This window comes from Dermacentor andersoni, chromosome 1 (genome assembly GCF_023375885.2).
Source record: "Dermacentor andersoni chromosome 1, qqDerAnde1_hic_scaffold, whole genome shotgun sequence".
NCBI classification, from domain to species: domain Eukaryota; kingdom Metazoa; phylum Arthropoda; class Arachnida; order Ixodida; family Ixodidae; genus Dermacentor; species Dermacentor andersoni.
In genome coordinates, this window is record NC_092814.1 from 81096012 (window position 1) to 81109848 (window position 13837).

The 13837-nt window shown below is 44.4% G+C and overlaps 1 protein-coding gene across 4 annotated transcripts in view; it reads right to left on the minus strand.

Annotated features, from left to right (window-relative positions):
• Positions 1–13837, minus strand: part of LOC126546034 (uncharacterized) — a 102832-nt gene that overhangs the window by 17013 nt on the left and 71982 nt on the right. For all 4 annotated transcript variants that reach the window (XM_055061648.2, XM_050194097.3, XM_055061647.2 and 1 more), the window contains exons 8-9: positions 10252–10386; positions 4872–4950 (exon numbers count right to left, since the gene is read on the minus strand). In XM_055061648.2, coding sequence (XP_054917623.2) covers positions 4872–4950; positions 10252–10386 — 214 coding nt within the window. The remainder of the gene's footprint in view (positions 1–4871; positions 4951–10251; positions 10387–13837) is intronic.

A 13837-nucleotide genomic window follows, 5' to 3' on the forward strand; every position in this document is an offset into this window, starting at 1 on the left:
GAATGCAATAAATTGTTTAATTCCCTTGCCTAAAAAAATATTATTTCAAGTACAACTCAGACAAATGATAACATAACTGCTTATTATGCAGGACTGGATATAATGCGACTTTTTATGACTCCTGTTTATCTTCCCATAGAACTCAATGTACTATACGCATACCACTTATAGTACAGCTGAGCGAGACGAAGTATTGGTTGATGATAAGGCTGATTTTTCAGTTATTAATTGTGAACTAGCAACCTTCTTGGAAGGCTGCATGCCCAGCTTTTACGAGTGCACTGTCGAGGAAAACTGGTCAATGTTTAAAAAAAAAGCTAACTGTCTAACAAGCAAATATGTACCTCTGCGGCTCAACTGTCGCAAGGGAAGGTCACCTTGGCTTAATGTCCTTAAAGCGCCTTCAGAATCAGAAAAAAACACTTTTTCCGAAAAATAAAGTTCAGGAATGGTCGTGGTGATTGAACCGCATATCAACAGATCGCCCGCAAATATAAAGATTCGATTAAGGACGCTAAGCACACTTTCTTTAGCACTACTTCACCTGCTTTGTAAGAAGATGACCCCAAAAAGTTCTGGGGAGTTGTTACGGGTGCTTGCGAAACCGTATTGTGAATAACTGACAACAGTGGCGTTACCGTTCCTCGTTCACAATTTTGTTACATATTCAACAAAGTATTTTCAAGAGCATTTTTGCATGAGCGTGCTGAGTGCCTGCCAGGATTTTGTGGTGCGAACTTTCCTATAATGGTTCCTGTAGTAATTGACTACAATGGTATCGTTGGCCTTACTAACAATTTAAAGGTTTCATCAGCAGGTGGCATCGATGGTGTAAACGTAAAATTTTTAAAAAGTGCAGTTGCTTACTCGTCCAATTTTTGTATTAAGTTCTCCCTCACACTTTAAATTCTGGTGTGCTGCCTTGTGATTGGAAGGTGGGCAAAGTGGTGCCGTTGTTTAAATCTGGCAACTCATTCTGCACTAAATTATAGGCCAATATCATTGACCAGTGTCCCTTGCAAGACCTTTGAACATGTCATTTATTCTCACATGGTTAGCTAAGCTAATTCTTTTTCCACATCTCGTTAGCATGGTTTCAGGAAGACATTCTTCTATGGAACGCAATTAATTTCATTTACTAATGAACTAGTAGTAGTTCTAGATTTGAGATTTTATATTGATTGTGTATTCTTAGAGTTCTCTAAAGCTTTTGACCTTGTCTGCCATGAACTACTTTATCTTAAGCTCAGTAAACTAAATCTTGACCCTAAAATTCTTGCTTGGATAAAAAACTTTTTGTTAAACCGACAGCAATTCGTAACTGCTAATGGCTACGATTCTTCTCTCTGTCCTGTCTTTTCAGGAGTGCCCAAAGGTTCTGTCCTTGGGCCCCTTCTTTTTCTAATTTATATAAATGATTTATCTGATTGTATTAACTCCTCTATTAGGCTTTTTCCAGACAACTGTGTTGTATATCGCGTAATTTCCTCTGATAACGACATCACTAATACAGACTGACCTTGACAATATTTCTGATTGGTGTAACACATGGAAAATGCAACTCAACGCGACAAAGTGCAAACTAAGAAAAATTTCTCGTAAACTTTCCACTAATGCTTGTAAGTATAACATAAATGGTTCCCCTCTCGATGAAGTGACTGCTTACAAATACTTAGGGGTCCACATTAATTCTAACCAATCCACACATTAATTATATTGTCAGTAATGCTAACCGCATGCTTGGTATACCTGCGCCGTAATTGTTCAATGGCCCCTTCTTCTCTAAAACTCCTTCTTCATAAAACTTTTGTTTGTTCCAAACTAGAATATGCATCAGCAGTGTAGGATCCATTTCCTGAAAGTCTTGTCGTACACCTTGACACTGTACAGAATCGTAGCGCATGTTTCATTTTTTCCAACTACTCCCATCTTTCCAGTGTTTCATCTATGAAAACAGCGTTACGGCTTCCGTCCCTTTCCTTACGCAGGAAAATAGCACATCTCTCCTTATTTCGTAAGATTTACAACCATAACCCTCGTCTTAAGCAAGAATTACTTTCCCACCCTTCATTCAAATCATCTCGTATTGACCATCATTATAAAGTGTTTGTTCCTCGTTGTCACACTAACCACCACTCATTCTGTCATTCCTCAAGCTTGTAATGAATGGAACCACTTGCCCAGCTCCATTGTATCTATTACAGACCCCAGTGACTTTAAATATGTGCTTGAATATGTTACCTAATATTTGCTTTGCCTTCTTTTTTCTCTATTTATTGTTACCACTCCCTTCTGTAACACCCTATGGGCCCTGAAGGCATTAAAACTAACTAACTAACTAACTAACTAACTAAATAAATAATGTGGCTGCCAGAAAGTCCCACAGACAAGCGAGGCAGCAAGAGCACTTTTTAATGAGGTGCGCTGGCCGAGTGGAGAGCAACGAGGGCATTGTGAAAATGGAGGAGACTCGGGTTGAACTTGCAAACAAGAAACGAAAGGCAAAAAAAAAAACATGGCAGTCACTTTAGCATACGCCAAAGAGGGTGAAGGCAAAAGCCTGCACACTCAAGAGGCATTCATTAAAATACTTCACATTCTCATCAAATGTGTTGTTACTTCTTATTACTTGTTTTCTCCCACCAAAGGTCGTGGGTTTGAGTACCTTAATTGACACCATTTTAAGTAACTGTGCCTTAATTAACTTCGTCTCAACGCCGTCTCGAACCGGCGCTCTCGCTGGTTCGAGGCGGCGAGGTAATCAAAACGGCAGCGGTGGTGGCTTTGATTAATGCCGTTTGGGACCTGCGGTCACGGCAAAAGGTCTGGAAAATTGGACGGCGAACAGTTCCTGCGTCCGAAATTTAAGATACATTATCAGAGACGTTCTTATACACTGACTCTATGGGGTACGTGGTGGCGCCGCGAAGCATCGGGCTTCCGGAAAGTCGGTCATTGACTGTACACTGGCAACTTCTCCAGCCGATGACGCCGTCAAAAACGATTCGTTGCGATTCCTCTCTGTTACTTCAGCCAGCATTATCGCGACTTTCGTTCCCTTTCAATAAAGTTACAGCTAATTTTCCCTGATAGAAGAACAAATTCCCCGAGTTTTCCCAGAGTATTTCCACACTAATGAAAATCCCTGAGAATTCCCGGTTTTCCCGGTTGGTTGACACGCTGGGCATGGGCTGGCCAGGCCTTTGGGATCAGTGCTTGAACTTGAAGTGGGTCGATTACTGCAGGCCGTCATGTCGTGTCATGAAGCCCCCTTTTGGGGCGATTTACTGACACCGCACAGAAATGCATAGAGTGGGCCTACAACATGTGCTTGCTCTTGCATGCGCTAATATAATGGTATTTATATCTAATCTGAATTTTTAAAATTAATATTAGCCTTCTTCTGGCTGAGCAGCTGTGTGCTTACCACAGCAGGTCGAACCAGCAAGGACAGTAAAAGTCATGCTAAATCTGGCACTGGCAAACTCTGACAGTTTTCTCAGTTTTCCATCAGTGTCATCATGTGCATCATAAAGGTTCAGTGCCAGTAACACCATTGCCGTTGTGACAGCGTTGTGACTCGCCTTGTATTTCTAGCATGCTGTTCCTGCTGCGTTGCAGCAGTTATCTAGTATGCTGGGTTGCCTCCGCGTATTGTTAGAATACCATGCAAGGAGCTCTAGCACAAGGCTAAACCTTGTTAATGCTGTCAAGGCTTTGCTTTCAGGTGAAACTGACACTCTTCTTTCTCTTCCTTTTTGTTTTACAATTAAGTGTGCATAATCCTTATCATTAAAACCATCAAGCATACACAAGTGTTCTTTAAGTAAAATGCCTTGCAAGAAATTTGTAACCTAGCCTTTGCTACTGTTGGCATTTTTATGTTAGCTGTACATGTGCTCCGTCAGAAAAAGCTTTTTTTAAATGTTTTATTGTCCCTGCCATGACGTCTTTGCATATATCACATTAGCAGTGCAATTTTTAAGGGATGTCAGTTCTTCCAGTGAGCGCGGTCCAGGCCCGTTCGTTCAGTTGTGACCAAGCCTGGACTTGGACCCCGGGCCTCCCAGCTGCCATCTGGAAGACGTGGCTGGCAGCCTGGGCTGAAAAATTTGGCCAGCGCAATGCTCTAGCCAGGCTACAGGTGACTATATAGTAATGAAATAAGTTTTCACTGTTCTGATGTGAAAGCATCAAATGGCTTATTGAGTGAAAGAGCCGGCCTCTGTAGCAGCAAAACGGTACCTAAATTCCCGCTAGCTGTGACACCATGTTACGAGTGCACTTTGATGGAGCACAGCGGGCGAAACTGCATTGCGTGAGGGCAGAAGGCATCACCGCAACGCCACGTCACCAGCGCGCCTCGACGGAACAGATACAGCGCCACGACGCCGTGGGTTGTCATCAGCGAGGCATTTGCATACGGGTGTCACCGTCTTGCTCTCGGAAGTCGGTGCACAGTACACATCTCTCTCTCTCAATCTCACTGGGCTTAGCTGTTGCACACGCCTGCTGACTTTAGTGGCTGCTGCAGCTTCCTCGGTCTCTCGTCACATAGGACATTGGCGGCATGCAATGTTGGCACTGAAGGCTGCGCAAAACTCGGACCGCTCAGTGGCATTCAACTGGACATTAATGCTTTTGCATTCATAACTCATAAGTGCTTAGGTGTCCTTGGATTTTTATGTCTAATATGTCTATTCTTCAGAAAATCCTGTGCGGGTACCTATGCTGTCAAAACATGCACACCATAATCACAATTACACTGCAGATGTGCCAGCTCAGGGAAAAGTCCATTAAGTGACCGGTGCTGTATTTCACACACAGTACCAAATGCTGAGGAAATGCACACAAAAATAAGCAGGACTCACCAGTCCACCGTCTGTGTTTGATAAACTGTCAAGCACATTGTGCAAACCTTCAGGGGGTCCATCGCTACTGCTGTGTCTCCTGAAGAATGTGACATGGCAGCAATTACACATTTCGAAAGGTTAAGGAATCATTCACAAGAACAACAATGATGATTCTGTAACAGGTATTGCAGAAGGTAAAATGAACATTTGCAGCAGTTTAGCTAGCAGGATTCGCTATGGAATAAACTGGCTGGGGAAAAATCTGTGATATTTCATAGAATTAAAGGGCCCCTCACCAGGTCTGGCCATTTTGTGCTGACAAGCACAGTGCATACAATGCGCACTCACGATCGTGTCTGCTGAGTATTACATCTCTGCGTGCTGTGGAAAGAGCTGAATTTCAAATCAAATGCTGTTTGCCCTTCTCCTCAGGGGCGCCACGCTCCCAGCTGGAGAGTCTACTTACACTGCACAAGTGCACCTACGTACATGGCAGAGTTGTGACATCGCTCATAGTGGCACATAACTTTGAGAATTATTCAAGGCAACAGCAGTTACGTATTTGTTTGATCTGTTGCTTTAATAGACCAATTAAAGTTAAGAGAAGAAGTAAAACCTATAAACCGAATGTCTGCATGTCTTTGTTTTACTTTGTACTGTAACAAGCAGATGAAACTGCAGTACATCTCGTACTGTAGCAAGAGATGTACTTCAGTTTCGTCTGCTTGTTCCAATGTTGTGCAGTTGCACGCATGGAGAGCGAAACTATGTCACTTGCTACCGTGCTCCAGCACGCGATCATGCTCTGTGATCTGCTAGCATCTGCCTCAGTGTTCGTGCAGCACTGACTTATACTGCTAGTCAGGTGTTCTCGTGTACAGCACCCAATATTGTGCGCTGCACGAAACGAGACAAATGCAACAGCTTGCACCAGAAACCGTCAGCGGAAGTGTGCCGCACAACAAGAAAGCGAGAGAGAAAGAAGAAGAAGGTGGGGCTCGTGACATATGCGTCACGTAATCCTCGGGCTCCAGTATGGGAAAACGCAGGGAAGGAATTAAGCTTGCGGAGACTAGACAGGGACAACTCGCCTCTTGAAATCATGGGTTCGCACCACTGAAATATTTATATCTCGGCTATTAATGAACCTATTTTAATAATTATTGCAGCAGAACGCTCCCTAGAGGGCATGTAACAACTTCTAGCGTATAACGGAAATTTGCTATGTGACCTGGTGAGGGGCTCTTTAACAGATTACACATATACATCTGTTCAAAAAGAAAAATATCTGAATAACTGTGTATACACCACATGCCAATTCTAGCAGGAAACCATAATAGTCTTCTGAAGTACCTCTTGCCCCTAACTATGCAGTTCACTGACTTTTGAAGAATACTGAGTACAATATATTCTGACAAGTACTAACATTATATATATAGAAGATCTAATTTCAGAAGAATTTATTAACTACGTATATTCATCTTATTCTCACGTGCCCCCGAATCTAATGCACACCCAAATTTTGCCAGTTTAAATTAGGAAAGTAAGAACGCACCTGAACATAATATGCCCCAGATTTATAAATGAAAATTTACTTTCACAGAGTGGATTTTCTTTTAATGAGCTTTCATTATGAAAGCGGCACACCATCGTTGCCATTTGCGCCATTGGCCACAGGTAATAAGCATGCAGTGGCGGTATTCTCTAGTGATCACTTTTAGAGATACTACTATCACTTTTGCATGAATTTACATGACTCTACATCGGAATTGTCGAAGTATACGGTCAACAGTGTTCCTGGCGCTGCGTGCAGATAGCAAGCTTGGCAAGGCGCCGGAAACGGTGACAGTCATATATGCCGACACATCCAGTGCCGAGTTACACAAAATCTCGCAAAACTGATCGTAGTCGAGCACAAAATGAACCCACAGCAACTTTCACAAAAATGTGCTCTGTTGCCATCTTGTAACGGCAATGACGCTGCGTCTGATGGCTCTGATGGTGGGCTATTGCTGACGCCTTGAATGCGGTTTTGGTTTCGTATCCGACCGTAATGTGCCCAGGGGCAATTTTCAGACTTACTTTCACGCACGCACGTACCTACACACACACAAACACACACACACACACACACACACACACACACACACACACACACACACACACACACACACACACACACACACACACACAAAGTTCCACACTAGATTTGGGCAAATACAGTATCACTGCCAATCCGTTTGGTTTATCTCAGCAGAAAGTATTGTGCCTATGCCAGGGCTACGTAAATTACTCAGGCAACTCCTTGCAGCAATTTGTTCGTCTCATATTATCTCATATTATGCACCGGCTCAAAAAAAAAAAAAAGAAGTGCGTGCGCACGCACACACACACACACACACACACACACACATCTACGCCACAAGCATAGTAACTACGCAAATGATTAGAAGCAATCACAGACAAATTCCTTTCTTTTTCTGTGCATCCTAGCTCCTCCCTCTGTCACTTTTAAGCAAAAATTAGTGATAATAAGCCATTAAGCAGAACTTGAGAGTGCCGGTATATACCAATGCCTATAAATGCATATGCTAACCTGCCTAAAAATGCCTTTTTCTGGCTGTGCTTGACTCAAAATGCCTTTCTTGCCATGCAGCATTGCTTTTGACTTGTACAAACAATAAATGAGTAAATAAATAAATGTCTGGCACCACTCATTTTTCTTAGTACTGATGGACTCTCATCATGCAACAACTGTGATTGTTTTCTCCAGCAGTAATCTGACGGATTTGATTCTATTCTGTTTGTTTCATAGCTTCAACAATGATTTATTGATGAATTAAGTTTACAATGGTCTTTCACTCGACAACTCTAGGCTGGTGCATACACTTCGTCATTTATTAAGCTGTATGATCAAATGGAACCTGTCTGCATTCTGTCTTCTCAAACTGCAGAGGCATGAATAGCTGTATTAGGTGGTTCACCATTCACCGTTGACACCAGTTGTCTATATGCTATCTAAGCATAAGATTGTGCTTTTCACTGTAATTTTCTTAATACAAAGAACATTCCACAAATAACCAGCATTTTGATTGAGTGCGGTTCATGTTCACTTGGCTATTAAACACAGAATATCGAAACACACTCTGCATAGCATATACCAACATACAGACCTTTTTGGCTAAACTAGTTTAAAGGGACACTAAAGGGAAATAAAGCTAAACCTAAATATAACGAAGTCGGTAAAATCGGCAATTTGCTTTGCTATATCGAAATTTCGTTGTATTGAAATTCAACATTTTATGCAAATAAGTGTAGTCACTGATCTATGTTTCTTGCACGGAAAGGGGCCCTAGAATTTTCCGAATTATCGCGCAATTGAAAAAAGCTAATTTGAATGAGAAAACAATTCATCCTGATAAATTTAGGAGTTGGCAACGAATGATACAGTTTCATGCCATGTACGTTGACGATACCTTCATAGCTTACAAAGTGCCACGCCCTCTCGGCACGTCCGCTCTTTGCACACGTGGCAGGTTACCTCTAAAGCAGGGTGTGCAGCTGTGTATGCACACAGCCGCGCTTACAGCCATGGTCAGCTATGGTCGAGACGCGTCAGAAATGGAGGCGCATGTCAACTTACCCCCAACACTTTCTCGCGCGCGCTTGATCGTGTTATCGCAAGCTTGCTCCCTCCCCCCTTTCCCTCTGCTCGTGCGGGAAGGCAGCACTCGTAAAGTCACCATCTTTCTTGTCTCACCCTCGCACTTTCACTCACACCTAAAGAACAAAATATACGGGCGCAATAGGATCTTATTGCCCTTGGACTTTATATGCAATGTGATGTGACTCCATTTCGGTGGTCGCTCTTGTTGCGCTGCACGAGATTTGAGAGGTGCATTTGCAAGCAGCCGCTTGTAACTCAATCATTTGACCATCTGCATGCGCGGAAGTTTCTATTGTCTCAGCATCTCTTTGCGGCGGAAGCGAAATTTCGTTATATTGAAATCTCATACAAACACACTTCGTTATATTGAGGTTCTAAATACACGGTGTTCTATGAACAAGAGGTTATGAAAAGTTAAATACTTTGTTATATCGAGAATTTCATTCTACTGAAGTTCGTTCCATCAAGGTTTCACTGTATTAAGTCAACGTGGACTGTTAAAATACCATTCCAGAAACGTCGCAGCACTTGTTTCGTGCCAAGAAAAGACTTACAGAAAATTGTGTCTGAAGAGTCCGCATACCTCTAGCACAATTCAAGTTGCCTGCCCCCGAGTGAGGGTGTGGTGACGTTGCAAATGCTATCATTGCCTTTTACTGCTGTCAGTGAGTAAAACATTGCCTGACAGATGGTGCTACGGTTATTAGTGCAAAACGCAACTGTGTGGCCATGAAGGAACTGAGCCAAGACAGAGCATTGGATTCGCCGCTGCAGTTGCCTTTACTCAAGTGGCGTAGACCATTCGGGCATCCCGTGACATCCCATAGACGTGGAATTCTTTGCTACTTACAGTTTGTGCGAGTTTCGCGAGCCAGTAAAACCAGGGGACGTATTCTTGGAAGATCACTTTTGGCAATACTATCACTTCGGCATGAAGCAATGCTTAACCAGCCAATATAAGCATGCACTGAAAGTGATATTGCTGAAAGCAATCATCCAGGAATACGTCCCAAGCACAATAATGAAACTACTGAAACACAAAAGCACGGGAGGCATACAGCTGTGCGAAAACAAAACCTTTTGACCGCCTGCGTCGTTGGGAAGGGCAACGTCATTGGGTTTTTTTTTTAAACAAAGAATAGAACTGGACAAGTAGCATTTTTTTCTGTCTTATAATGCAATGCAATCATCTTTTTATTATGAGAAGTCGAGTATTAGAGAGAGAATTATAATGCGGAGTGCCTATGTCATTGGGCTAGTACTTGAATGCCCCGGGTGAGTTGCGAATCGTGTCCTGCATTTACCTCAATTTCTCTATTACTAAAACTTTGCTTGCGATAACATTGATGCCTTAGACATTCTCGAGCATTAATTTTTGACTTTAGCTTGACTATTTGCCTTTAGTGTCCCTTTAACAGACACTTCCCTAGTCATTCTGGTTCCCAGCCATGTGAGATCAGGTTGATGAATAAATAGGGTGTTTGCTTTTCTAACACAAATCATACTTATGCAATTTCTTTTTTTTTTGGTAGCAGAAATATACATGTTACTACCTGAGAGTTATAGCTCGCATTTAACAAAATTATTTGTGCCTATTTAGCCCTTTTTGCAGTTTTATACACTTAATTCTGGTGCCTAAGATTCTATCCTTGAATATTTAAAAATAAAGTGTAGTCTACAACATACCTCATCAAAGAAAATAATAAACTGAAACACTCAAACACGGCATACCTCTGTCGAACAGATGCCACAAGGTCACTTCCTGCCAAATTGAGCCCCATTAAGAATGTATCCGAATCCTGGCCATTATTTGATGATGACTCATCGCTGGAACTTCCATTTTCTCCACTTACTAAACTGCTCCACCTGAAACACAAATATATTGACACATTAAAAATACAAATGAACGTATGTATCCATGCCAATCAAGTCAAGGATAAACAAAGCACAGGAAGCAACACAATGATATCTTCACGTAAGAGACAACATTAGAACTCGATGAGCTTCACAATTATTAACAGTCCAGCAGTAAAAAAAGTACCATTGTTTTGCAAGTCCCGACGAAAGAGCGTCAGCAACGAGCCGAGCTTCGTCGAGGCAACCAAACGTTTACGCAGCCTGTGCAAAAGAGCCCTGCCAGTACACAGCTGTCATCCTCGGGGCAATATGTGTTTGCTCCCAAGAACTTCCCTCCGATACAAAATCAGCCACTGTCAAAGACAACAGATAGTAGGCGTAAAGTTAAGGGGCAAGACCTTCGCAAACGAACCACCGAATCTGAGAGCGTTCGTCAAACGAATGCCACTCCTTCATCTTCACAAACACCCTTTGAACAACAGGTGACGGTACCCCAAGTACGCACGCGTACATAGGGCCTATGCTGAAGCCCTCTGCAATACACGACAAGGTATAGAAATGCATCCTGATACTGACCGCTCACGCACCATACGCTTAGACAACGACCAGCTTAGGCAAATAGTCGAATTAGTTACCACCGAGGTTATCAAGCGCATGCTTCTACTCTTGGGTATGCCACAGATTTCTCTAAGGCAAGAGATCGGACTTGGGCACTCATCAGCTTCAATTTTGCGGACCTCCCAGTTTAACAATGGCGGGTACTAGTGCGAAAACTCATGGCATTTTTGCTCCGGATTCTACTGTTTGGTTCTTACAATGGAACTGCCGGGGAATCCGGCGTAAACGAGCAGAACTCCAGAAGAGACTGTCCATCACACACACGCTTCCGATAGCTATCTTACTTCAGGAGACTAGTACTAATAGCCCTAATCTAATAGGGTACAAACCTTATTGCACCCCTTTCATTCAACACCGACGTCCTGGGCCAGGATCGCAAAGGGCCCCTGCAGTAGCCAATGGGCAAGCATGCGTTCTTCTCCTCTCACACGTGGCCCACACAGAGCTTGATACTTCCGCATGGTGCACACAGACGCAGGAGGTAGCGGGAGTGTGCCTCACTCTAGATGGTGGCCAACAAGCCTTGGTGTTTTCGGTTTATGCCAGGTCGTTCGGCACTACGACATATAGAGTGGATATATCTTTTGTGGCACATTAATTAAGAATATACCCACAGGATCGCGTTATAGTTGGGGGCGATTTCAACGCCATGCACACATGCTGGGGCTATCACCGGTCAGATGCTCGTGGAGGACACCTATGGCAGCACATTGCCAAAGCCAAACTAACCATCGTCAACGAACTAACGTTATACACTCGCCTTGGCCAACACGAAGGCCAGCAAGATACTTCTCCAGACCTGACACTAGTTTATCATCTCCAAGAAGTTGTATGGACGCTGTTAGATATGGAGCTGTTTCCTGCGCCTACTTCGAGTTCTCCCGGACCACATCGAATCGCAGCACATTCCAGAGGATCGCTCGAGCCAACAAGTTCACGTGCCAACAAGTTCGTACGCCGCGGTAGCTATTCAATGCTTGAGTTTTCCAGAAAACGAAGGGATCGCCCGGCATTGTTGCAAGGAAAGTGGGTCCCGAAACAAGACGGCTGTGATGTACCGGGAAGGCCTGGCAGCGTCGCACCGGTCGCCTTTGAAGAAGGCATTTGCCACCACAGCGGGGCCGTACCACCGGGAGCAGGTGGGCCCTCGGACAATGGAGCCCAATCATCCCCCCTTCGCCGCCTTTGAAGAGAGCATTGCACCACAGCAAGGCAAGACCGCGGGGAGCCGCCGGGTGTGACCTCACCGCACGGGTGTGACCTCACCGCACGGGTGCCTACCATTGGCCGAAGGTGGCGTCATCGGAGCGGACTCTCCCATTGGCCGAACTTGACGCGACTTCCAGTCCTCGAAGGGTTTAAAAGAAGCATTCCAGAGAGACCAGAGCATTCCCTGATTGAACTCTCTCGAACTTCTTGCCGCGGGCCGCAGCGTCCGAGTTGCTGCCAGCCCGTAATGACTGTACGACAGTTACTTGACTCTCACCTCTCTGTATATAATGTAAAATAAACCCTCCCAAGTTTTGTTTTCATCCCGAAGTCCGTCCCTCAACCCCTACAACGCAGGCTGAAGATGTCATGGGCAGCGACCATTACCCAGTGGTGGTGTCATGGACCCCTCGAGGGCGGCAATCTCGGCAACTTCAATAACGCCATCGCATAGAGGAGGACATCTCATAGGATAAATTCCGGCAAGCTCTCGGTGAGGATCACGTTCCCACCCATTTAGATCAGATCATCAGTCAAATTAACGATGCTAAGAAGAAAGCTACAACAAAGCTTTCAGTTAAATTCGATACCCCGAAGCCGGACTCCCACCTTTGAGCCTGTGGAATTGTAGGTTCCATGCTCTCAAGGCACATCGTTGACCTGGTTGCACAGCTCATCGTAGGCGCGCGCTTTTTTCGCATTACTCAGGAGGTTGAGCGGTATACTATGCAACTCACTCTCAGAGATTGGCAGCTGCTGTGCCACTCGCGTAATGGCACAGGTAACTTATCGAAGGCCTGGTGCATATTGCGCGCTATCATCGGACGCAAGCGACCAATTTCACTCTCCCAAAGCATAGCTCTGAAACTGAACGTCTCCCTGGCTGAGCTAGCTATTCAAGCAGGGAAGGTCTTTTTTCCCCAACCTGAAAATGTGGGCGCCCTGCCTGCAGACCCCTCATCAGACAAATCCCCCGAATACGACGTCCCCTTCACGTTGGATGAACTAGAGGCAGCACTGTAAGACTCCAACCACAATAGCGCCCCGGGACCGGATGGAGTACGTTATTCAACGCTTCTGAACTTTCCCAAATCGTACAAACTGGCCCTGTTGAAAGTGATCAATGAACATTGGATCAACGGTGATCTTCCCCCTGCCTGGAAGAAATCAGTGTTGATACCGATTACAAAATCTAGCCGGCCAAGTCGGTCATTACAAGACCTCAGGTCAATTTCCTTAACGTATAACGTAAGGTGATGGAACGCATGGCTTTAGGCAGACTTGAATGGTACCAAGACAAACATAACATTCTGTCCTCTATGCAAGTAGGATTTCGCCGTAGGCTCTGCGCACAAGATATTCTCAGAAGGCTTCATAGGGACATTCTCGCATACCCTAGCAGCGCACAGCTCCGGGTAGTGGTTGGAGTCGACATCAAAAAGGCGTTTGATTCCGTGCCTCACACTACCATACTTCACCGACTTCAGGCAGCGGGGATAGGTGGGAACCTGTACCGTTTCGTGAAAGAATTTCTTGCAGACAGAACATTCGCGATGATGGTTGGGGATACGCTCGGTGAACGGCAACATAATGAAATCGGAGTCCCTCAAGGTGCTATCATATTTCCCCCTCT